General features: G+C 48.6%; 11 protein-coding genes across 11 annotated transcripts in view; 6 read left to right on the top strand and 5 right to left on the bottom strand.

Annotated features, from left to right (window-relative positions):
- Positions 1-204: 204 nt before the first annotated feature.
- Positions 205-1,387, bottom strand: MCYG_02381 (salivary glue protein Sgs-3; the record flags this gene model as incomplete). The annotated part of the gene is made up of 4 exons (XM_002849401.1): positions 205-702; positions 793-921; positions 1,012-1,151; positions 1,378-1,387. 4 exons carry the CDS (start codon positions 1,385-1,387, stop codon positions 205-207), a joined length of 777 nt encoding a protein of 258 aa, XP_002849447.1.
- A 1,381-nt stretch (positions 1,388-2,768) lies between these two features.
- On the top strand, positions 2,769-3,615 carry MCYG_02380 (uncharacterized protein; the record flags this gene model as incomplete). The annotated part of the gene is made up of 4 exons (XM_002849400.1): positions 2,769-2,951; positions 3,162-3,327; positions 3,403-3,470; positions 3,547-3,615. The coding sequence occupies 4 exons, from the start codon at positions 2,769-2,771 to the stop codon at positions 3,613-3,615; spliced, it is 486 nt and encodes a 161-aa protein (XP_002849446.1).
- Positions 3,616-4,323: 708 nt separating this feature from the next.
- On the bottom strand, positions 4,324-5,424 carry MCYG_02379 (protein transport protein yip1; the record flags this gene model as incomplete). The annotated part of the gene is made up of 2 exons (XM_002849399.1): positions 4,324-4,929; positions 5,006-5,424. 2 exons carry the CDS (start codon positions 5,375-5,377, stop codon positions 4,324-4,326), a joined length of 978 nt encoding a protein of 325 aa, XP_002849445.1.
- A 330-nt stretch (positions 5,425-5,754) lies between these two features.
- Positions 5,755-7,577, bottom strand: MCYG_02378 (sorting assembly machinery subunit; the record flags this gene model as incomplete). Its single annotated transcript, XM_002849398.1, has 4 exons — positions 5,755-6,968; positions 7,081-7,267; positions 7,339-7,458; positions 7,548-7,577. 4 exons carry the CDS (start codon positions 7,575-7,577, stop codon positions 5,755-5,757), a joined length of 1,551 nt encoding a protein of 516 aa, XP_002849444.1.
- A 329-nt stretch (positions 7,578-7,906) lies between these two features.
- MCYG_02377 (ubiquitin-conjugating enzyme E2 6) lies at positions 7,907-8,951 on the top strand (the record flags this gene model as incomplete). The annotated part of the gene is made up of 3 exons (XM_002849397.1): positions 7,907-7,985; positions 8,049-8,128; positions 8,207-8,951. The coding sequence occupies 3 exons, from the start codon at positions 7,959-7,961 to the stop codon at positions 8,949-8,951; spliced, it is 852 nt and encodes a 283-aa protein (XP_002849443.1).
- Positions 8,952-10,016: 1,065 nt separating this feature from the next.
- Positions 10,017-12,248, top strand: MCYG_02376 (conserved hypothetical protein; the record flags this gene model as incomplete). The annotated part of the gene is made up of 5 exons (XM_002849396.1): positions 10,017-10,131; positions 10,334-10,771; positions 10,867-11,207; positions 11,285-11,409; positions 11,480-12,248. 5 exons carry the CDS (start codon positions 10,017-10,019, stop codon positions 12,246-12,248), a joined length of 1,788 nt encoding a protein of 595 aa, XP_002849442.1.
- Positions 12,249-12,577: 329 nt separating this feature from the next.
- Positions 12,578-13,693, top strand: MCYG_02375 (cytochrome c heme lyase; the record flags this gene model as incomplete). The annotated part of the gene is made up of 3 exons (XM_002849395.1): positions 12,578-12,658; positions 12,724-13,376; positions 13,453-13,693. The coding sequence occupies 3 exons, from the start codon at positions 12,578-12,580 to the stop codon at positions 13,691-13,693; spliced, it is 975 nt and encodes a 324-aa protein (XP_002849441.1).
- A 425-nt stretch (positions 13,694-14,118) lies between these two features.
- On the bottom strand, positions 14,119-15,021 carry MCYG_02374 (conserved hypothetical protein; the record flags this gene model as incomplete). The annotated part of the gene is made up of 2 exons (XM_002849394.1): positions 14,119-14,625; positions 14,686-15,021. 2 exons carry the CDS (start codon positions 15,019-15,021, stop codon positions 14,119-14,121), a joined length of 843 nt encoding a protein of 280 aa, XP_002849440.1.
- A 1,105-nt stretch (positions 15,022-16,126) lies between these two features.
- MCYG_02373 (conserved hypothetical protein) lies at positions 16,127-17,522 on the top strand (the record flags this gene model as incomplete). The annotated part of the gene is made up of 2 exons (XM_002849393.1): positions 16,127-16,611; positions 16,691-17,522. The coding sequence occupies 2 exons, from the start codon at positions 16,127-16,129 to the stop codon at positions 17,520-17,522; spliced, it is 1,317 nt and encodes a 438-aa protein (XP_002849439.1).
- Positions 17,523-19,140: 1,618 nt separating this feature from the next.
- On the top strand, positions 19,141-20,651 carry MCYG_02372 (conserved hypothetical protein; the record flags this gene model as incomplete). Its single annotated transcript, XM_002849392.1, has 2 exons — positions 19,141-19,269; positions 19,338-20,651. 2 exons carry the CDS (start codon positions 19,141-19,143, stop codon positions 20,649-20,651), a joined length of 1,443 nt encoding a protein of 480 aa, XP_002849438.1.
- Positions 20,652-22,080: 1,429 nt separating this feature from the next.
- MCYG_02371 (cytochrome P450) overlaps positions 22,081-23,425 on the bottom strand; it is a gene marked incomplete at both ends in the record, with an annotated part of 1,795 nt that continues 450 nt past the window's right edge. The window contains 3 exons of the mRNA XM_002849391.1: positions 22,081-22,249; positions 22,335-22,924; positions 22,978-23,347. Of these exons, the coding sequence (XP_002849437.1) occupies positions 22,081-22,249; positions 22,335-22,924; positions 22,978-23,347 (1,129 nt within the window). The remainder of the gene's footprint in view (positions 22,250-22,334; positions 22,925-22,977; positions 23,348-23,425) is intronic.

The raw sequence follows: 23,425 nt of genomic DNA, 5'->3' as shown, positions 1-23,425 counted from the left end.
CTGGGGCAAGAAAGGAGAAAAGAAAATGAAGGGAAAAGGGAAGCAAGACTTTTTATACCCAGGACCATGAACTCATTGCGAGGGGGGATAGGGATAGAGGATATGTATGGCGTTGGGGATATCCAAAGGCGCCCGACATCTCGGATCGAAATTCGCCGCAATGAAACCACTTGTTGAGTTGGACTCGACGATGGGCTGTGCGATTTAGTAGTAGTTGTCGTATCCCTTGTTGTCGTACCCCTTGTTGTCGTATCCCTTGTATCCATATCCCTTGTTATCGTACCCCTTGTTGTCGTATCCCTTGTATCCATATCCCTTGTTGTCGTATCCTTTGTATCCGTATCCCTTGTCGTATCCCTTGTATCCATAGTTCTTGTTGTCATATCCCTTGTTGTCATATCCCTTGTCATACCCCTTGTTGTCATACCCCTTGTTGTCATATCCCTTGTTGTCATATCCCTTGTATCCGTAGTCCTTGTTGTCGTAGCCATAGTCCTTGCGGCCATGGCCATAGTCTTTGTTGTCATAGTCATTGTGGCCGTGGCCGTAGTCCTTGTAGTCCTTGCCGTACTTGTCACCACGGCGTTGCTTGACGTGGACCTTGTTGTGGTTAGCCTTGTTGTGGTCGATTCTGAACTTAGTATCGAGGTCAATGAAGGTGATTGGGTGGGCGACGCCAGCAGAGCAGGACTGGCCACGGTCCTATATCATTGAAAAGCAACATTGTTAATTCAAATGCCAAAAAGATATGAAATCCATGGACAATGCGCGTCAAGTCTGGGGGATACTAACATCTCCATCGTTGGTGCAGCAGACAACAACGCTGTCACAGTTGACAGCGCTTCCGGTCAACTTGGAGCAGGTGCTTCCGACATCCTTCTCGGGAGAACAGCAGTAAGGGGCACCAGAGTGGCATTTGACCTGCAGATACCAAAGAGTTAATATACGAACTATCCAGCGATGTGCTTAAGGATCTGATGGGAGCACGAAGGACATATCAGAGCCACCTACATCTTGGATCTGCAGTCTGTTGGATGGACGGTGAGGCCTGTGGTGGCCAGAGCCACCGGAAGCAGAGGCACCGGCAGCCAAAACGGCAATGGTAGCAAGGATTTGAGTGAGTTGCATCTTGACTCGAGAAGATTGGATGTCTTTGGTAGACTGTGTTGATTAGAGAAGAGAAGGCTTTGGATTGGAATTCTGGTTGTGAGTGATGATAGAAAAAAGGGATTCTTCACCGGATGGTGAGATGCCTTTTATATTACTACGGGGAGAGACTTTCTTGCTTTTCTGGACCATACACACCCTCTGCTGTGAGAGGATGGATTTCTCCTCTGAGAGGGAATTGTGGTATTCCATGGAGCGCTCGCTACCTACAGGCGTCCATCCTACCATCTAGCATGCCTTGGACAATCCGACAACTACACCCGGCCCTGATACTTGCGACTTTTGCCTCTGGAACCGCATCTAGACTCTCGAACTAAAGCTATGTAGGACTATGGCGCTCCTCTAGAGAAGCTGATTCTGAATCGTGAAATCAAGCTGAACCGTATCCGACACTGAACTCCTGGATTTTGATAACCAACTGTCATGTTTCACCCGATGCGGAACGGTAGCACTGGGACAAGCCTGCCTCTGGAATAAATCTTTCGGAGCAAAAGGTACCTGCGTACGAGATACATCACACTCAGTGAGTTTCGGGCCCTCTTTTCGTTTTGCAACAGTGAGCTCTATTGACAAAAAAAACTAGGATTAGGAAGAGAACCTAGTTCTAATAGGGACCACGGCGTCGGTTTACGGACAAATTGATTGACTAGTATTTTAAACATTGTCGGGTCGGACAGGCGTTCCACGAGGTTCATATTCGACGAATCCAAAGCTGTTAACGATCATATATGTGACACTAATATTATGTATACGACTGATGTTGTGCATAGGCAAAAGAAAGTATATCTGATTAACATTCGGCTCCGAGATGCATCAACCCCTCAACCAGATCCAGTTACGCTATTTGGTGCTTCTCCCCAAAGGGCACGGTTCGAAAATACCCAGCATCCAGCATCTCCTAGTCTGCAGGAACGTGGCGACTAGCCAGGGCTGTGTAACCCGCGGTTCAGAGAGATTTTGATAACTATGTTTATGTTCTATAGCTGGAGCATCTTTTCAGCCAGCTCAGACAGAAAAAAACAAGTGTAGGGATATTATATTGACAACAATGCATGATTTCAATACCCAGGATGGGATAACAACAACAAAATTTCCTGGCAAGATGGGTAACCGGGTTACTACATTATCTCTGTGTTGCTTCAGATTCACCTTCCACAGCCGGGCAAGCGGGGAAGAAGTCGACCTGTGGGTTGGTTCTGGAGAGACACTGGCTGTCTTGAGAATAACAGAGCCAACAGAACATGGCCACGACGGCAATATCCCTCGTTTCCTTGCGAACCTGGAGCTCTTCATCAGCTCTCAACTCTTGTGCCACTCTCCAGCTGCAGTCTTACACAGATCTACTTGGAGCGGGGGATAGAGGGGAGGAGAAACCGGGCTTGTTGGATTCTGCTTTCACCCGCTTGTTGGTATTCATCAAGCCCGAATGTCATGATTTTGCCTGTCATTTTATAAATAAAAGGATATCCTTCTCGCCATTGGGGGAATACAATTTTCAACGGCAACATCACCATTATTACCATTGCCTTCTTGTTCACTGGACTTCTCCCGGCTCTCTACTCTATTATAAACTTGCTAAAACAGTGCCTTGGCTCCTTAAAATGAAGTTCCTCTATACCTCTTCTCTCGTTTCTCTCTGTCTCCTTTTATCCTCAACTGCTGCCTCTCCAGCTATCCGTCCAGGCAGTACCACACTTAGCCCTGTGCCTGAACCTGAGGTTCAAGCTCAGAATGTCCCCAACGACATGGCCTCCCGTCCAACCCCAGCTAAACCTGTGGCTCAGGTAACTGGCTCTCAGGAACAAGTTCCAAATGAACCTAATCCTACCGTGGGCTCTGCTCAGGTGTCTCCATCTGCCGCTCAGATGACCCCCGCTGCTTCTCAGATGGCTCCTGTTGTTGACCAGGTGTCCCCTGCCGCTTCTCAGATGGCTCCCTCCGCTGCCCCATCTCCTGCTGAGATGTCTCCCTCTGCTGCCGTGATACCCTCTCAGCCTGAATCTTCTCCTCAGGCAGAAGCTCTTCGTGAAGAGGATGTGGAATCATCATCTTCAGAGGATGAGCTCCTGTCTGGAACTCACCGTGTTCACAAAGCTTCCCCCGAGCAAGGAAATCTGTGCAAGACTGGTGACTCCTATTGCTGCAACGAGGAGCATGGAAGTATGTTATGAGCGCCTCTCCCCCCTCTACCTCTCATTTGCTACTACTGACCACTAATTCCATTTCTATCTACAGAGAATACTTGCGTCAAGTCTCGCACTAGCTGTGAACAGAAGGTTATTTGTTGCAATAACGACCATGGGGTAAGTCAAAGCTCTACTAATACTCAGGCAGTAGTATGATGAATGCCTAGGTACTAATATCTTTCACTCAATGTAGTACCAATTCTGCATGGGAGACATCAACTTCAACATGCCCATTACCTTCAACATTAACTTTGATTTTTAAGCTGCATAATGACGGGACCTGGATTCCAGCCAGCCCGATTAGCTATGAGATGTGATCTTGAGATCTTATGCCTTTCCTTTATTCTTTAGTCAGTCGCTTAATAGTGTTGTGATTTGTCTCTAGAAGAATGATTTGGGGCCCTTCTTATGAGAAATGCGTATTATTGCTCTTTATCCAGCTATGATTTAGATAAATGTCAGCTTCTTTTGCACGCTCCCCAATTATCATTAATCTCGCAATGATAGCCTATTCCAACATATCTACCATGCTTGTTCTGAGAGTTCTAAAGCACATGAGACTCCGTCGTAGATCACTGCTGGAAGTCCAGATGCAAAAGGTGATGTAGAATGGTTATATCACTGCTCTCGAGATTGACGGAACAGAGAGCAACGACTCCGACGTGCATAGGCACAAGGCATGAATTGGGACGGTAGTAAATATGCATATTTTCAGCGAATAATATAGAAAGTATTTATGCCAGGGCTTTTAGGTGAAAAACGCTTTATATATATTCTCAAGTAACCCTTTGGATATCTCGTGTTTTTTAAGTGCTATCCCAAGTTCACACAGCTGAACTCATTCGTTTATGCCGCCCTTGAACCAAAGTATCTCTATGCTAAAAGGCTTCCAAGCTGATGATAGGCAGCTATTATCCCCTAGGAGAGTCGAATAATTAAAAGTCATACAAGATCATATTTTCTGTGGAATTCAACCGCCCGTGGCCTTAGCGACCAATGTACCGCCACCCCTAGACGAAAAGATGCCCATGATTCCGAAAACGACATAAAACAATGCCAGCGGGTATGCAACCAGAACTCTCATACCGCGCATTCGAGCTACGGCGCAAAACATGCCCGAGCTACTATACGTGCACCACCCGACAGCGGCGGTTGTAAGCAAGTAGCCGAACACAGTGTCCATGGGTATCAAAATTCCAACCAGACTAGTTAGAACGAGGGGAAGGAAGCAGTATCCTAAGACGCTGGCGGAGCGAGGGAAGGTAAGAGTTGATGAGAAATGGCCTCCATGGCCTCCATGGCTTCCATCTGAAGGATTCATGTTCATGTTCATTCCCGTGGGGTCGTGTGAGGCTCCGTTGGTTGACGGGTCGAGTGTGGGTGACATTAGGCTGAGGATAAGGTGGATGATCACAGATCCAAAGACAGCGACGCCATAAATATACCCATAGAAAACCTTGCCAGATAATAAGAGGAAAGTCCCGTACAGTAAGATGTAAAGAAGGGCGCCATATAAGTCGTTATCATCCATCAAGTGCTGGTCAATTCGTGCGAACGGATTTAGCACAGAGAGAGTCTAAACAAACAGGAACGGTCAGCAAAGATAAATATATAGACTGGATTGAATGGGCTGAAAGTACAAGCAAACCTACCTTCGTCCGTATGTGCTCAAAATTTACCCCTAGTTCTTCAAGCAATGGGGGCTCGTCTTCATAGCCTTCTGTTCCAAACGCAGCCAACCAGCCCATCCGCAGCCCTCCTTGCTCTCCCATTCGACCACTAACTGCATCAGCACTACCACCGAAGCCAGCTGGCCCCCCAAAAGACGCTCCTCCGCTGCCTAAAGGGGGGTAGGCGGATGATGACATGCTGCCTCCATAGCCACCGTAAGAGACTTGTGCAGGCGTTGTGTGTCCCGAGACGGACGAATATGACGAAGGGTAAAACTGGAGATTTTGCGCCGATGTTTGCTGTGGATGGGCGCCGTATGGCTGGTGTTGTTGCTGCTGATAGAACTGGGCCATCGTGGCCTGGAGCGGCTAGGTTGCCACGAATCTACGAAAGCGGGCGGGCGTTAAGAGGTCGTCGAAGCGGATAATTCTTCTTCGGTGTGCAAGACGATAGGATTGAGGTGTGTAGAGATGTAATGGCACCTGGGAAGGTTATAAGTTGGCAAAGCTGTGTAGTGTTAGTTGGAATTACACAAGGGATAATAATGGTAGTTTGGTTACGGTGCTGGAAGTTGGATTGGTCCGCACCAATCAATTGGTGGAGCGTCTAAATACTTCGGAGCACCACCACAATCATACAAATACAAAGCAATAGAAGAAGGAATTGAGACTGGATTTCTATTGCCCTTTTTCAAACATGGAAATTTATATAATGTGTTGATACAAGTAGTCTACAGGAAGCTGATTCCAATTCCAAGTTGAAGGCCTTTTCTGCCTTCTTCTCCTTTCCTGACCACAAGCGGAAGGGAGAAGTTCAGTTCGAATCTGGCAGCGGGATGAGCGTATACAAGTCCTACTCCAGCTGCGATACTTGGTAGGCCATTTTGAAGCTCGGTAATTGTATGGCAGACGCTCTCCCGCACCTCAGCGTGGGATGTAGGAGTTTCGCCGGTCGGTGTCCGCAGAGCAAGCAGACGGCCGCCGTTGACGAAGGCCTGGAGTCGGAAAGGCTTATCGGCGCCAACACGGGGAAGAGGGAGGAAGAGGTTGGCGCTTCCTGCGGCATAAACATCACCACCAAGCGCGTCAGGTCCCTCGCGAGGCCCTAGGCCGGACTGTCGGAAGCCACGAACGTCCGTAGGTCCACCAAGTTGGAAGCGGTCATTGATCTTCGAGATCTGAGGTCTCGAGCCCGAGTCAAGGCCCAATGGGTACAGCAGGCCAGCACGGAAGCTCGATGAGAAACTTATCCCGCAGTCTCCCTTGACGCCTGGAACAGGAACCGGTGTCGCTGTCTGGGCCTCCACTTCCGACTTCCAGAAAGCTACGTCTCCTTTCAATGGGCCCCAACCAGCGAGCTCATTCATAGCCTTGGTGTAGAATCCCCTTGTTGGCAGAATAGGGTTGTCTCGGCGGTCGTTAACCCACAGATGTGAGATGCTTGTCTTCACACTATCACCCGCATTTTCACGAACAGCTGGGGAGGCATCAGCAGCCAAACCGGTGACCTGGCGCCAGAAACCATTTAGGGCTATCTCATGTCGATGACCTTGGCCGTTTAGCCACCGTATTTTGGTCCAGGCGCCCTTCAATACCTCTTCATGGCTTGACCACGGCTTCTTCGTATCACTCGCCACGGCACCGGTCTCCCATCGGAAGTTGGGATCACTCAGAATCGGGGTTTCAAAAACGGCCTGGTAGGATGACCTAGTGCGTGTGCCCAGGGAGGCATTGAAGTTCAAATTCTCTGCACCACCGAAAATATTCCGCCAGAGGAGGTTTCCGTATGCCGAACCCTCCGCGTTTCCAAGATCGGTTCCGGTTTTCAGCAGAAGTCGAGATTTTTCTTTAGTCGCAAGGTAAACGCTCAGATCGGTGGGAGTGGTGCTAGGGTCGGTTTGTGATGGTCGGTCAAGGTAAATACTAATTGGTTGCTCGAATATATCTGTTTCGGCGTAAATGAGTAAACAGTCACCAGAAAAACAGGCCGGGCACCCCATCACCGACCAAATATACACGGATATTTCAAGAATTGGATAGAATCTCATGGACCTTACCGAACTGATTTAGTCTGTTTGTGCATTTAGATACTTCTTCCAGAGTCTCTGATAGAGTAAGCGTGCGGCCTTTATTTTCGCTCAGCAACGGCCGAAGAGCCCTCTCGAGAAAGCCTCGTCTGGTATTCGGCGCATTGAGGACTTGAACAGACGAGATCGTGCATGGTAATGTGGAGTTCTGGTCAATCTGGAAGTAGGAGATGGTTAGTGTGAGCACAATACTTCAAGAGCAACAGCCAGCAGGCAAAAGGGACATACTAATTCGGCAAGGCGAGTCTGAGCCTTCTGGTAGATGTTACTTATTCTCTCATTGACTGCCTGCTTCCGCTCTTCCAGTACTTTTGGGTCAATCTTCTGGTTCTGAAGACGGTCGAAGATCTAGACAGAAGATAAACATGTTAGCTTGGAATGCTCAATTGGGGGCGATTCCAGCGACGCGGTGCGCCATCCACCTATAACAGACATACATCTTCTTCGCCGTGAAGTGAAGAAACCATTGCGGCTTCTACAACAGCTGTAACTGCGTCGCTCAAACGGCCGCTTTTCTCGCCTCTTCTTCGTCTTCTGCCTTTTTTTTTTTGGATTTCGTGTCGACTTTCCAAGTCTAAATCCAGAATAGCATCACGTGAGCATATGACGAAGGTAAAGTCACGTGCCAGGGCTTGCATCTTGGATCTTCATGGAAATAAATCATGTCGCGCCGTCTTTCGGAGAGGATCATTCCCAAGTGTTCCGCGGGCTACAGTACAGGTTGACAAGCTGGATACCGTCTGGCTGTGCCAATATATCTTCTCCCACGTCAAAAGTCCTCGTTATTTAGACCACACGATCTACATCGAATCACTCCCGAAAGCGACAGGACAGGGCTGCTGAGCACCATGGCCACCAAAGCCGCCACCAAACGAGTAGGTAAAAGATATATCATAACTGCCCCATAGTAGCCATGCTGACGAGATATCTGATCCCAGCTCACCCGCGAGTATCAAAACATCCAAAAGAACCCACCTCCGTACATCGTTGCACACCCGTCAGAGTCCAATATACTAGAGTAAGCGCAGTATATACTTATTAACCTTGCCCGTTCTCGGCCATTGAGCAGGCTTGTCTAACGTGATGGAAACTGTAGATGGCATTACATACTCACCGGTGCCCCCCAGACGCCTTACGAAAACGGCCAGTACTGGGGCACGTTAATATTCCCGCCAGAATATCCGTTTGCGCCTCCGGCGATAAGAATGCACACCCCCAGCGGACGCTTCATGCCATCCACCCGCCTGTGTCTCAGCATAAGTGACTTTCACCCCAAGTCCTTCAACCCGGCATGGGAGGTCTCGACGATCCTTATCGGGCTCATGTCTTTTATGAATAGCGAGGAGATGACGACGGGTAGCGTGAGTGCCTCCGATGCCGAGCGCAAGTTATTTGCAGCGAGGTCGAGGTGGTGGAACTCTACCGGCGGCGGCTCCTATACAAAAGCCGTACCGGGCGTCACGTCGACGATCAAGGGGATCGCGAACATTAAAGCCGGAGACGGAGGGAAGAAGTTTCGGGCAGAGTGGCCCGAGTTAGATCAAGAGAATTGGAAATGGATGAGGGACCGTCGGGTAGATCCAGCTACGGGGCAGATATTACCCGATCCCAACGAAGCATTGCTAACCGAGAGCAGCAGTGCCTGCTCACCTGAGACGAATGCCCTTCGACGGAGGCCTGGCGGGAGTGCCACAGGGTTAGGGGTGGTTGTGGAAGGTGGCCAGAGGGCGCGAGATGCTGGGGAGAGTTGGTTTCGAAGAAATAAAGTATGGCTATGCATCGGCGTAGTGTTGGGATACGCACTCCTGTCACGATTGTTCGACGACATCCGAGCGTGGTAAATCTTGCCTCGCCACGGCTCGCCTCCTCTGCCCGGCGGGACAGGCCTCTCTTCCTTCAGCCGCTTGCCCGATGCTGTTCGTAGGGCTGGATGAGGACCGCCCTCTCATCGGATACAGCCCACATAACCGTATGGATGACTTGAAACAGACCCCCATGGTGTATAAACTTCCACTCTTGGCGGTTATAAGTATAATTATGACTAGATAGAATGTGTATTAACAACCCTTCGCCCCCCCACCGCTTTTCTTTAATCCCGTTAGGCTTCATATAAATGTACGTACTCTGTCACTAACGGGCGAGCAAGGGCGTGTCTGTGGACGCCATCTTGGTCAAACTGTTTGAGGGCCAGGGTCAACCCCAGCCGCACATCATGTCAATCCGTCCTTCCGCGGAATGTAAATAGTTATTAAACCAGGCTAGAGCCGCGTTCTGAAGACCCTTGAAAGGCTTGGAGGTTAGGTAGTTCGCCGGCCAGCGACAAGCAACAATCTCTCCTCTCCCCATCACACGAAGCCACATCCATATCTCCTTGATCATCGAACGCCCGCATGCTCGTCCATCCCCCCTTACATATTTATATATAAATAACCACACGATACATATATTTATATATCCAGCTGTGGGTCTCGCACCAACCAGACGGGCCGGCCAAAGGCTAAAAAACGACAACGACCGCCGGACCAAAAACGAAACATATCAACTTGCACCAAAGTAAATAATAATATCAGTTGCGTAATGACTTGTTAGAAAACAGTCCATGTACTACATAGTACGGGAAGCCTCGTTCTCCCCCCCCCTCCCTCTCCCTCTCTCTATACACACATATATATATATACCTTCAAGGCAAGGGTCTGGTCCTTCTGCGTCAGCCGCAACCTCGTCTTTTGGCCCCCTTTCGTTCGTTTGCGATAAACAGTCCGACGGGACGCTCCGCGCGTACAGATGGTCTGGTGAGCGTGGAGGCGCTCATTCATGCCATCGACAGCTCCGTCTGCGACCCCAAGCGAGAGAGATAAAGAAACCGGTGAGCTCCTTGTCTGAGCTCTTCAAAGAGAAAAAAAACAATGGCGCCGAGGAGCCCCATCATCGTTCCCACTGGGTTGAAGTTGAATGCATCCTCGAACTCCTCGTCCGCGTCTGGCGGTGCTCCTCCCACTGCTCCCTCGAGGCCGTCCCCAGGTATGTTGGATCTCTCTATTTCTTTGTTTCGCTTTTTTCTAGAAGTTCTACGAGTCCTTGTTCCTGGATCCCTTTGTCCCCCCCGGTTCCACTGGAAGGCAACCACTTTTTTGGGGGGGGAGGAGACGCCATCGCCGTGGCTACGCCAATGGATAGAAAAATACGAGATTCGATACATCAACGTTACTGACATGGCGTCTAGAGCAGTATGAACGCCCGTTATTTACATTCATCGGGCAAGATGAAGAGTCGACCTTGAAAGGGAGAAAGGGCTCTGATACCCGAAAGATGATACGATCACATGTAATGCGAGATGTTCGCCGGCGAGAGAGAATTGCCGGCCTCAAACGCGTGTCGAAAAAGGCGACTGCTAAGAAGAATGAATCATCTTCGTCAGACAGCCCATCAACCGCTGCCCGGCATAGGGAGGGTGCCCTCGAAGTATCCACAATCGGGCCGTTTTCTAACATGAAGCCACCGCCTTCGTGGATCACGCTAAGGGGATCGAGTCTCAAAGGGCCGCATGTCTACATATTCCACAACCCTCTCGCGACCCCCATATATCCTACTATAGATCCAATGAACACCCTAAAGGGCTGCGAGGGCTTGGGCCATGTAGTCAGCGGTCTGCTCAGTTATAGTAAGTGACATTCCCCCCCGTTCATCGCGAATACCCGCAAATCAAACCACAGACACATGGAAGACAGTGAAGTTGCTCACAATTGTGGCCTATAGTCTCTACAACTCTCATACCCATGACCTTCCCAATTGAAGCTAGGAAGGATAGGGAAACGGGGAAACGGCTAGCCATAATGATGGTCGCAGCCGTGTCATCGTCCGCTTCATTCTTCTCCCAGATGACTCTCAGTGCCGCCCACAGAGCTATTTTTGAACAACATCACTCGATATCGCTGGCAGGCTCGGATAAAGAAGAGGCCATGCTACCGGATTCTACCTTCTACGTCATGAAAGCCAAGTGTATAGCGGAAATGAACCAAAAGCTGCGAGATCCGGATCCTATGAAGGCGGTGGACGACACCGCGATAGATATAGTGACCGGGCTTATTTCTTCAACAGTATGTTCAAATCTCTCTGCCTGATGATTGGGACACTGTTTTTGGAACTATGTTTTTGACAGATAGCTGTTAAATAGTTAACATTAGGTTTGTTTGAAGAAGCCAAGGTTCACTGGCATGGCATGAAGAAGATCGTTGATTTTCGCGGAGGAATATTAAACATGGCCATGCAAGGCTCCCGTGGTATAGGAGCAATTTTAACGTGAGTTTACCCATTCTTCATCAAAAACGAAAAGGAGTTAAAAGTCAACTACTAACCAATGGCCCATCAGATGTGATCTCAAAGCAGCTAGCACACTAGTAAGCCGACCGATATTCCCATTAGCCTGGCAACCTCAACCGCTTCCTCCCGAAGTTAAGGTAAAAGTCGAGCCTCCTCCAACATCCCAATTATCCAACCTTGCCAATACCCTGTGCGCAAACACACACCTCAGTCCAAAACTCGTGGCTATATTATCAGAAGTCCGCGATGTCTTTTTCTTTGAAGTTTTCAATCGCACCGATCCCTCGGGACTTACCACCACGGAGCACGAAATGTTCCTCATGAAAGGTCACGAGATTGAATATGAGCTCTTGGATTATCCGTATCGCATGGCTGAAGCCCAGGATCTCCCTGACAAGGAGATAGTAAACATTAACCCCATAGAGTCTGTCACTCGACTTACAGCTTTATCCTACCTCAGTTCCTGCTTCGTCGTCTCTCCACCCCAGTCTGGAACTGGCAGAGCTATGACAAAAAATCTGAAAGATGCTCTCTCAAAATGCGTTTCTACACCATTAACCACACTATCGTCGGAAGATCTCTCCCTTCTCGCCTGGGTAGCGTTCATCAGCATTGCCAGCGCGTACGATCCGGTCATAAGGACGTGGCTGGTGGAAATCCTGCACAACATTGTGATAATCCAGAAGTGGGAGACTTGGGAGGAGGTTGAACCGATCATGAACGGGTACCTATTTGCCTCCCAGTTGCATGGGCATATCTGGAAGAAGATATGGTTCGAGGCCCAATCATTCAACGCTATTAGGGAGGTCGATGAATAATGCCGCATACAGCAGTGACCTTTCTTTCTTTTTTAGGGAATTTCACACTATCTGGCGTTCGAACAACTATATACCACTTAGTGTTTTGCTTTCTCTTGCTTGACCTTTCTTAATGAGTATAAACGGCATTCCTGGTATACGTAAAATACAATGGATGCCTTTATTCTGATTGGCTCAACTTTTAAAGATCGCGCTTTGTCACGTGAACAGCCTTATCAACTTTTTCTTCTAGCAAGAAAAAGATAGAAAAGCCATATTCATTATTCATTTCAAGCGTACATACATCATTCTGTCTCCATTTATCAATTAAGTCTATTCAGGCAATAGCAATGGGGTGGTTTTGGGCATCATCAACACCAGCTGCAAAGCAGCCCGAAATTCACACTCCATCACCCAGCGACGCTGGAACCGTAAGCAACAGATTTTCCAGGGTCAGATGCGAAGAAGTCGGCTGATTGATATATTGATACTCCAGTCTCGATGCCCAGTTCAGCATGGCCAGTCTATGAATGCCAATGCCACAGTAGAGGGCTCATGTCCAGTACGGGCGAAAGATTCACCGTTCTACGTTCCTCCCTCAAACTCCGCGAAACCACATAATGCAGCAACCCTGTCTCCTGAACCCGAGCAGAAATCTGTTCTTTCGATGCTCAATCCGTTAAACTACATGTTTGCCGATATATCTCAATCTCGAGCTCCGAACCAAACCGTCGAATTGTCCGTGGATCGAGAACCGTCGTCCATTCCGCGTGGTGACAATTCCGGCGCGAAGTGGGAATACCCTTCTCCGCAACAGATGTATAATGCCATGCTTCGGAAGGGATACACGGATACGCCACAAGATGCAGTCGAGTCGATGGTGTCGGTGCACAACTTCCTTAACGAAGGCGCATGGCAGGAGATTGTGGATTGGGAGCGCACATTTTCCCAGGGACTAATCCGAGGCTGGCAAAGATGTAGGCGTGGATCGGAGAATCTCGCTCTAGACCTTGAGCGAGAGAGAATGCGATCTGGTGGGGAAACTGATGACGAACCGCGCTTGGCCAGGTTTATGGGCAGGCCGCAGGATTTGACCCCTAAAGCCCAGCTATTCCAAATGCTGGGTCGAGTGTATCCCTCCAAGTTCGGGTAAGTACATATCCATTTATATTTACTAGTCGGCCGATGCCTCTATGGCGATCATACGACTAACGCCCTATTCCAGGACTGCTCCTCCATTCGACAGACATGACTGGTATGTCTTGCGCAAAACACCACACGGCGACAAGGAGGTTCGATATGTAATCGACTATTACTCCGGGCCTCCGGAGCCTACTGGTGAACCTGTCTTTTACCTTGACATTCGCCCAGCTGTTGATACCCCCACAGCCGCCGCTGAACGGCTCTTGAAATGGGGAGGGGACATCTGGTGGCGAGCCAGCGGTGGAGCTGCCAGAGAAAATTGATTAATAAATGGACAGGTGCCAAGTACTCTCTATATTCATTCCGTCACAGGACTTGTATAAAAATAATTCTTTTTTTTTTCTTGCTCTTAGAGATGTTTGGATATTAGCATGGAACCGGGAGGGTGTTTTGGACTGGTGTTTAATGCATCTTAATCGTGGACAAAATACGGGAGCTGTCTGATTATCTCTACTCTGTGTCTTACATGGCCATGTATGATTAGTACCCTTCATATAATCGCTTACCCCTAATTAGGCTATAGGTTCACTGAGCTACATAACATTAAAATATAACATATAGATACCTGCCGACGCATGACGGATATCCCTCACAAGACAACGAAATATGTAAAATATAGTGAAATCCCTGATCCGATAGAAAACAACAAGCGAACCTTTGGTCGAATGCGAACAAGGTACAACCGACGTCACGCTCCTATCAACCGTCCTCTGAGGATCATATCATTTACACCACGCTGGACAGTCTCGAACCTCATGACAGCACAAGATTCGCTCTCTAGGTGGTTAAACAACGCAGCAAGCGTGGAAAACTCTTTGCCACATCTGCTTTTCAGGTTCGGGCAGTGATAGACCTTCTGCTTATGCACAGGAGAGTTGATATGGTTATTCAGACCATTAACATTGTTGAAGCAAGCTTTGCAAATATAGCACCGCCAGAACTGGCCGTCGAACGCGTGTTCGGTAGCTGAGTAGCGGACGTTCTCCTCCTCGTGCCACGCGATCTGCCTGTTGGTGATACGGCCATGCGGATCACATTCGCGAATCTTCCGAATGATAGTTTCACGGTTCAAGTTTGGTGCCTTGGGGCAGGAACCCCGCTCGAGATGATGGGCAAGGCCACTTGCGGTCGTGAATCCGTTTCTACAAAATGGGCAAGCAACGCCATCGCCGATATGGACCTTTGATCTGAGGTGCTGCAAGAAAGTCGATATCAGCCGAGGACATCTTCAATTGAGCAGAAGAACCAATATTACCATGTTCAGGCTGTTCTGGTTCTGAAACGTCCTCTGGCAGTCTTGACAGTAGAACTTGAAGTGTCCGGCCGCCCTCATGTGCTCATTTGCAGCAGATTCAGACCGAAATGTGCTTGTACACGTCTCGCACTCGAATCTGGGTGCCCAGTGGTCGACGGCATTCATATGTTGATTCGCTGCATGCTGAGAACGGAACGTCTTGGTACACATTTCGCACTCATAAGTTGGAGCCCAGTGGCCTGTATCGTTCATGTGCTGGCAACAGGAATACCTAGTAGTGAATTGACGGGTGCAGGTATCGCATTCAAAGTATTCATCATCGCTAGAGCCGTACATCTTTAGAAGAGAAGCAGTTCAAGTAAAGCGAGTGAAGAGTAGATATACTGTAACAATGAGAGGCAACGAGAAAATAAAGAGAGAAGAAAACCCCAGTTGCATATATGAACGGCTATCTCTTGTTGTAAGGGAACGAAGGCTCATCCAGAAGTTCTACTTCCACGTACTTCTACATATAAACAACCCTGTTCCAAGGTTCGAGAGATATCACATGGTTATGGAGGCAAATATCTATAACTGGTTTATATATTGGCATGGCAAGTTATCAACTCAAGCAAATAACGCAGCCGAACCGATATTACACGGGATAGGGATTCGGTTTATATGGGAGGACAGGCATAAAAGGAAACCATATCCCACCTTGGAGATAGATAGATTTGAGGGCATAATTGACACTGTTATGAAATCTCCATCGCTCGTTGCTCCCCTGTTCTATAGTGCTGAGTCATCACTAACTAATCGCGGCCCAATCCACCAAGTCCTTACATGGCAAGACGAAAGGGAGAGAAGAGACGAAGGGTATCCCTACATAAGATGATGCAGTTAGCTATACAGATGACATGGAGTAGGCGTACTCCAGTGCTCCTTACACAGCACGCAGAGGACTTATCAGCTGAATACCAACGCCTCCTTGATTGATGCTGTCATGGTCATGGAGAAATAGATGCATCACATGTATACTGTTTGGCCTGCACGCGAGCTTCCAACAACAGGCGGATACACATATTATATATATGTACAATAGTGATATGGCAACCTCAGACATGTTTCATCTCGTCCTTGCCCTGGAAGAGAAGTGCTTTCCTCGGAACTGAACCCGAAGCCTTGTTCTTACTCTGCTTTCCCGTGTCTTCTAGGCCTGAAGATCACCTTTCTCCCTGTCAACAAGATAGGCAAACACAAAATACACAGTTTATCAGCATTCTTTATTCCAGCTTACACTCGTTTCTCAGCCTTTATTCTTTCGTTGATGATCGTTTGACAACCACACTCGCTGAAACAGAATTATATTGCATCGTGGCAATACACACATATTAAGCTAGTCGTTTGAGGTTTTATGGACTCCTCCTTCGTTTGGTTTCTTATTCTCCTTTGCTTGGATAGGATGGCGGAGCAGATCTCAGAGCCCCTGCGGCCGGCCCGCAAACCTGTTCGTTTGATTCCGTCCCAGATTGACAAGGAATCGATCACCAGCCAACCTAAGGCTCGAGACAGCCCGCTGAAAAGAGTGAGGAGGGATCTGCAAACATGTCTTCAGCTGCTCCCAAAGCTTCCAAATATATTCCAGCCCCTGCGTGCTCGCAGGCCGACCGACGAACTGTACCTCGGGAAACGGAATGTAGTAAATCTGGCTGGCTTGGTGCTAGTCTCTTTACTTGAGGTAGTTCTCCTGCTTTTCTCCTGTCTGTCGACGCTGCTCCTGCCTGGAGCCATTAGCTATTGGATATGCCTATTAAATCTCCGGATCGCAAGTTGGACCTGTGCCCCGTTCCACGGGCCAACCATTTACCACGCCGGGCTGGGTCCATATAACGCTAGGGAGGCTATGGGAGAAGAACATTGGATATTCATCAACGGGGTTGTAGTAACGTAAGGCTCATTCTCCAAACTCCACCTGTTCTTCTTGTTGGGTGTTGCCCCCACTTAATAACAAGCTTCAAGTATATAGTTCTTATGGGCTCGAGCAGAATTGCAGACAACTGGCCCAGACATTCCGGCGTCCTATCACAGGCATTCAGAACCGCACTTATGGCCTCGTTGGGGACTTACTCGAGTGCATTATCCAACGTACATTCTCGTATAATACTTACGACGCCCGAGTCGCATATGACCATCTCAAGAAGGTACTAGTCGACCCAAGAATTCGGAAGGTTATCCTAATCTGCCACTCTCAGGGCGCGATTGTCGCCTCGCTCGTGCTGGACATGCTGTTTGCGGACCTGTCAGTGAAACAGATGCAGAAACTAGAAATCTATACCTTTGGATCCGCCGCGGAGCACATCAGCAATCCTTTGTGCAGTACTGGCAAAGGAGGGGTGATCAAACATATCGAGCACTATGTCAACAAAAATGACCCCATTCCCCAGTGGGGAGTTCTGCGTAACATAGACGACGTTGAGAACAGGTATGCTGGGCGGGTTTTCATCCGTGAGGATGGTCGAGGGCATTTGTTTAATCAGCACTACCTGTCTCAGATGTTCCCTCTCGAAGGGGAAACCGCTTCCAGCAAGGCAAACTTCCTCAACCAGCCCGTCCATGTCGACGAAGGAATAACGGAGGCTCGCCGCTTACTTGTCCACAAAAAGACGGGCGGCTTGTCCCCCAAGGACTCTTCTAATCCAAGTGGAACCGGAGCCAGGGGAGCGATTGGCTTTTTAACAGGGCTCCCAGTTAGAGAAGTAAGCAGGCTGTGCCAGTACATGGGAGGCAGGGAGCCAGAAGCTAGCGCAAGCAACGGGGAAATATTAAAGTGCTCCATACGGAGTTCAAATAGTCTATAGCTCTAGCTTGAGCCCATCAGTGCCAGAGCCATTGAGCTGGGACCTTGCTATGGGATATGGTTGGCTGTCAGCAAAGGCACTATAAACAAACTGATCTTGTTTCCTTACATAGTATAGTTATAACCCTTCCTCGTTTTGTTTCTTTGGCCAGAATCCAAGCGCCACATGGTGATCCCTTTATTGCATCTCGGGGCTGCTTCCCCCCTGTTCTGTATAATTATAGCATGCAATATCACCCCTTTTTCCATTATATGAAGGGAAAAAAGTGTCTAACAAGTCGAAATTGCCCCTGCCGTGCATTCGGACTATCGTATCCCCGAAGTTTATCCGGAGCTTTGGCCAATCAATTAGCTAATTCTCCGGGAGACCCACTGCTTAGTCACCGCCGTGATATAAGAATGGGGCTTGAGATATTGTTGGCAGTTGGGTAGCTTATATAGAGATGATGGTTGCAGTACTAATGGCGTCAACGGTGACGCAGCATGAGGCTGTTGGAATGTTAATGTGAGCTCAAGAAAAACCTCCGCACGACCGGCCCTTGGGGGAGGGGTGTTACCTATCATATATTTCGCACAACTGCCAAAATACAGAATAAAACATGGGATCAGTCGCTTATGCAACCAGCCCGTAATCGGTACCTGGTTCCGCGGCCCCAGAACTGACTATTGGCCCGGCCGCTGCGGAAAACTGGGCCGCCATGCTAACGCGGTCGACGGGATGTAATATGTTATTTGCGATCCGCCATCCATCGTAACCGCACACGACACGCCTGATTGATCCAGATGGAATGGGGGACCAGAACGTGAAAAGCCCCCCCCTTGTGAAAAAATAAATCGGAAATTGAAAAATAGAGGGAAGTGTCCTAATCCGCATCGCACTTGGCGCAAGGAGAGAAGGTTGCCTGACATGTGCAAGTAACTCTATAGTTTTTTTTCCTTTTCCCCTTGCTTTCAGTTCCCTGGTTGACTGGCAAGGATTATGGGGGACGGTTGGCCATGGCTGCCCAAGCATCACCTCAGAGAGCTCTTCTCATTCTCCTGACAGAGTATAAGTCTCCTAGCAAGGGACCAAAGTAAAAAAAGTTCGTAAAATCTTTGGACGGTTCGTTATCGTAAGGGAACCATTGGCCCGGCTCAAGCAGTCGTCTTGCGACCAACATCTTTGTGACAAGTGCCTGGCTGTGTGCTCTTCTTTAGTTAAACTGGCTTCGCAGCCCACTCGTTCCGAAGGCATCCCTCCCTCCCCCATGTAATCGGCGATGGGACGAACCGAGCCTTGGAGTGTGGGAGCGGGATTGGACAACTTATATTTAAGGCAGCCCATTCCACCAGCCCTGTTGAGCAGCGCCTCTTCTCAGGGCTTGCGAGCTGTTCTTCTCTTCCTTGGACTCATCATGTAACCTCCAGGCCTTGCGGGCAATGCCAACTGCATCCTACTAATCACAATACAGTCAGAGAACGACAGGAACTAAAAGAAAACCACCATTCGTTTTCAAAGGAATATCAGTCCAGACCTTCATTTCTTGTTCTATCTTTCTCTCACCCACTCGCTCTTCAGCAAAGTCGCCAGTTCAACTGGGCTTGTCTCTCTCTATATCTTCATCGTTCAATTGCTTCTTATGGCGTCGGTGGACGCTGGACCAAGTCGCCGTGCCCCGAAGCCTCCTCGCCGTGCGCCGAGCGCAGACACACCAAAGTCGACCCCTTTCCGTGGCACTAGTGCGACAGGAAGAAGAACGCCATACAAAGTCCTGTCTGCACCACAAAAACGGCCTTTTCAAACGCTCGACGTCCACAAACCGTATCATCGCGGCAGGCTGAAGACGGCTCGCACACATACATCCCTCTTGTTCCGATCCTGACTCCTGAATATTCGGCGCAACTCCAGTCTGCTCCAGCACGTCCAGAGCCGGCGTACCATCGTCAATCCTCCTCCCAAGGCCGCGTCCACGGCCATCTCCAACGACCTCACGAACCGCCTCCTTTGCTTCCTCTGTTCAAATACTCTAGAAGACCTCCTTCGTCCAGTCTTTGGAATCCTGTGAATTATATTCCACGCTCCGCCGCTCGCTCGTCTCAGCAGCTGTCTCCGCGCACAGTTTTGACAGGCGATTCTAGACCGAAGAGAGACGCCTATCCGCTACTTACCCTACCTGAGCGTCGGCGAATTCGCTCGCAGCAATCCAGTGCGGCAAGTGTAGCTGTCAAACGAAGCATTGACGAACCCGAAGCCGCCGGGCGTACTAGCATCGGGCTCCCTCACAGGCACAGACGCGGAAATACCTTGGGAGATATAGAGATGGTCAACCTTTCAGAATCTTCTACGGGGCAAAGGAATGATCTCAGGTCATCGGAGCCTCCCTTCTCTGTCAGAAATGGCAATCTTTTCTCTATGAACGGAAGTACCGCTGCCCAACAGCACCCAGATGATCCGCCAGAGACTCCTCGACATGTCAACTCTCATCAAACTTTCAGACCGCAGACTTACATTTCCGTGCCGCCTGTGAACACTAATAATGTTTCGACGAACCCTCAGATTCCCAATAATCCATCCAACGGTGATGTCCCGGAAGAACTGAGTTGGGGACCTTCTCACCCCTGCTTCCCACATATGAACACTCACGTCTCCCTAAATTCGGAAGAGTATGTTCACACACGAGTGATCCGGATACGACGTGACTGGATGGTCAAAGGAGATCTTGCACCCACCTTCTCCAACTTATATCCAGAAATTCTTGATCCTCTCCTGGGCGAACAGGAATTCCGAAGCATCATCACCAAGATAAACGAGGAGCTTATCATTGCGTTTGACCCGTACAGCGCGCGCAACTGGTTTGACGGGATAATCGGATTCCTCACCGGCTGGATATGGGACGATCTAGGAGCTAGCCGGATCAAGTCTCGGATTAAGGGACTTGAAGCCTGGATAGATAATTGGAATCGAGAAGTCGGTGCCCCGGAAGGCGTTAAGATATGGGGTCCTCGGCGAACAGGCTTTTTATCCTTAGATATACAGATTCCCGATCCGAAGATTGGCATCGTGGAAAGCGATGGTGGCTCCGATCTAGGGACGAGAACAAGACCTAGCACTGCAACCACACGGCTAGCTGAACGGCAGCAACATGTATGACCATTGTCGAAAACCTACCTGATGGGCAAGGCCGCCCTCTCTTCAATCTTTCTCCAACTCTCGTTTTGATGATGCCACATCGTTCCACTGATTTTTTTGTCTATAGACCATGCGTCTGGCTGTCTTCTTTTTTTTTTAAATCTTGTTTCGTGCTACTGTTCGTTACATCCTGTGTTTCCACATCTCTGCCTTCTGCAATCTGGGTCTGTTGCCCTATATCCAGAGCCAGTGTCACCATCAAAAACCCCATACCTCCATCGGAGATCTTTATCTAATCGCGATTTTCTCTCCTCTTGTCATGTCTTGTTCTCTCAAATATACCCTCCAGATTTACCTGTCATATATTTGGTTATCCAGATGTCTACTACATCTTTTTCCCTTTTGTATGTCGTTACTGTTAGTTAGGATAATATGCTGTCATGGATCATGACTAATTAACTGCTACTAATACTTTTTCGAACCACCTATGTCAGGCTTGATGGCAGCGGCCGTCCCACTCTACGAATATTTACGTGAACTTGACGTCAGACAACCCTTTATTTGAAACTGAGGCCACCGTCTATAACGACAACTACTCAACATGAATTAGAGTTATCGGCATCTGGATTCCACACATACAAAAATATTATTTTTTTCGTATTTTACCACACGCAGCTTGCAGGATCCATTAGACTGCAGGCGGGCCCGTTCTCCACAAGCACGTCTACTGCAGTAGGCCCATGCAGGTACATAGTGTGGTGGGTATTACTAGGTATAAATACGTTGTACTCACCTACGATAGACATACATAGTAGCTGGAGAATAGATATACACAGTAATATCTTCGCTAAGGGGTAAAGGTTGGCAGTTTAGCAGGAAGTCGGTAGTTGGATTTGACAGAAAATGGGTCTACATACCCCTGAATGCCAGTTCCATAGTTTGAATGTGAGAGGGATCAAAGAAATAAGATCAGGACTCACCTATCAATGACCAATGATTCTATCGCATGTTGGTGGCTTTTATATCTTAAAAGGAACTTGGTGCTGGACTTTACTATGTACTGATCTCTTAAACTAAGAATAAGAGCTTGAAAATGTACTTTGTTAGATAGATTTCTTTAAAAGATTTACGTAGATATCTGGCATTCGATTCCTGGGATTATATTGCCGTATATCGTTTGGAAATTTTTACATTCTTCACATGTGGTAATCATATAAAATCGCTATCACGGCTCAACCCTTGATATGACATATGAATGTGACAAACAAACTGTACTGGTTTGAATCATCAAGAGCCATCTACAACGGCAATTAGCCGCGCTGTCGTTAAGAACTCTATTTTTTACCTCTTTATTCTTACTGCCCAGCTTATTTCTCCGAAAATCAACCCACTGAAGGTTTCTCCTCACATACGTGGGCAGATCGAGTAAGGGCACTATGCAGACCATTAATTAACCCTCACGGAGTGTAACATGAGCCATTAAGTTGCATGAAGCCTTTGTGCCAATTCCAAAATTATCCTTCTCTAGCTCAAAATCGCCAGCCGTGGCATTCATGATCGTGAAGTCGAATTCTTTGACTAGGTAAGCGAGGAGCAGGTACATCTCGGCCCAAGCAAGGCTGTGTGTACGATAGTCCAGTAAGTCAGTAAAAAGCGCCTGCATGTAGGGGGGTAGTAAAGTATGTCACGAAGAGTGGGACTCACTGCATGCCGATGCACATTCTAGTTCCTCGCGAGAAGGGGGCAAACGTCGAGGTGATCGTTCCCTTGGTAGCGGAGTTCATCCATCGATCCGGATTGAAGCGCATTGGGTCGGGATACAATTTCTCGTCAGTATGCATTAATATTGTAGTCATTCCGACTGGTGTCCCAGTAGGAATACGCCAGCTCATGTAAAAGAGATCCTTATCTGTGATACGTGCCGCACGGGTGGAGACACCTGGGCTTAGGCGTAAGCCTTCCTGTAGGATAGCTGTGAGGTATGGTAGTTGCTCTAGTTTCTTTAGCGGGATTGGCCCAGACCCGTCAGATGCTATGGTGATTTCTTCTCGTAGCCGCTCAAGAATGGTGTTATTAGTATAAAGATGGTAGAGAATCAGTCTGAGGGTGTTAGAGGTAGTTTCAAATCCTGCACCAGTTACAGTGGCTAACTCCTCGAAAATACGATCAAAGGTTTTATCTGCCGGTGGGAGGTCAGAGTGGACAATCGTATATATCATGGTATTGTTGACATTATGCCCTGGAGAGGAAGACGCCACAGCGGCCAAAGTATCTCGTGTATCTCGCTCAGATTGCTGTCAAAATCAGCCAGAGGCCTCACGTTTCACGGCCGGTGGTGATAGTTTACCTGGAGATAACGAAGGAACGATTTTGTGTGTTCATCTGCCACCTTCTCGGCCCAGTGAATGGGCATTGCCCTCATCGCAGGCCCAAACCAGCGTACATGCTTTGTTGTACGCCAGAACGTCCCGGCACCCTGGGATGAAATGGACAATCCAATACCAAAATCCTCTAGATCCAGTTCATTATATGCCTTGCCAACAATGAATTCATTGGCATTATCTCGGGCCACTGCGCTAATGGCAGCGCCTAAGTTAAAGGCAGTTCCATTGAGTTTAGAGATACGCTGGCAGAGCTTATCAATATTCCGGCGAAGCAGGTCCTGGCGAGCAACAACATTGGACTTTGAGAAAACGGTGCAATCGCACGACGGCGAGCTTTGTGGGCGTCGTGGCACTGTGAACGATGAGTAAGCAGGGCGCAAAAGCACCAACAACTCGCGAAGAAATGCAACA

Source organism: Microsporum canis, genomic scaffold (assembly GCF_000151145.1).
Source record: "Microsporum canis CBS 113480 supercont1.2 genomic scaffold, whole genome shotgun sequence".
In the NCBI taxonomy this organism is placed as follows: domain Eukaryota; kingdom Fungi; phylum Ascomycota; class Eurotiomycetes; order Onygenales; family Arthrodermataceae; genus Microsporum; species Microsporum canis.
Note: the sequence above shows the minus strand (reverse complement) of the source record. Positions and strands in the feature narration are given on the sequence as shown.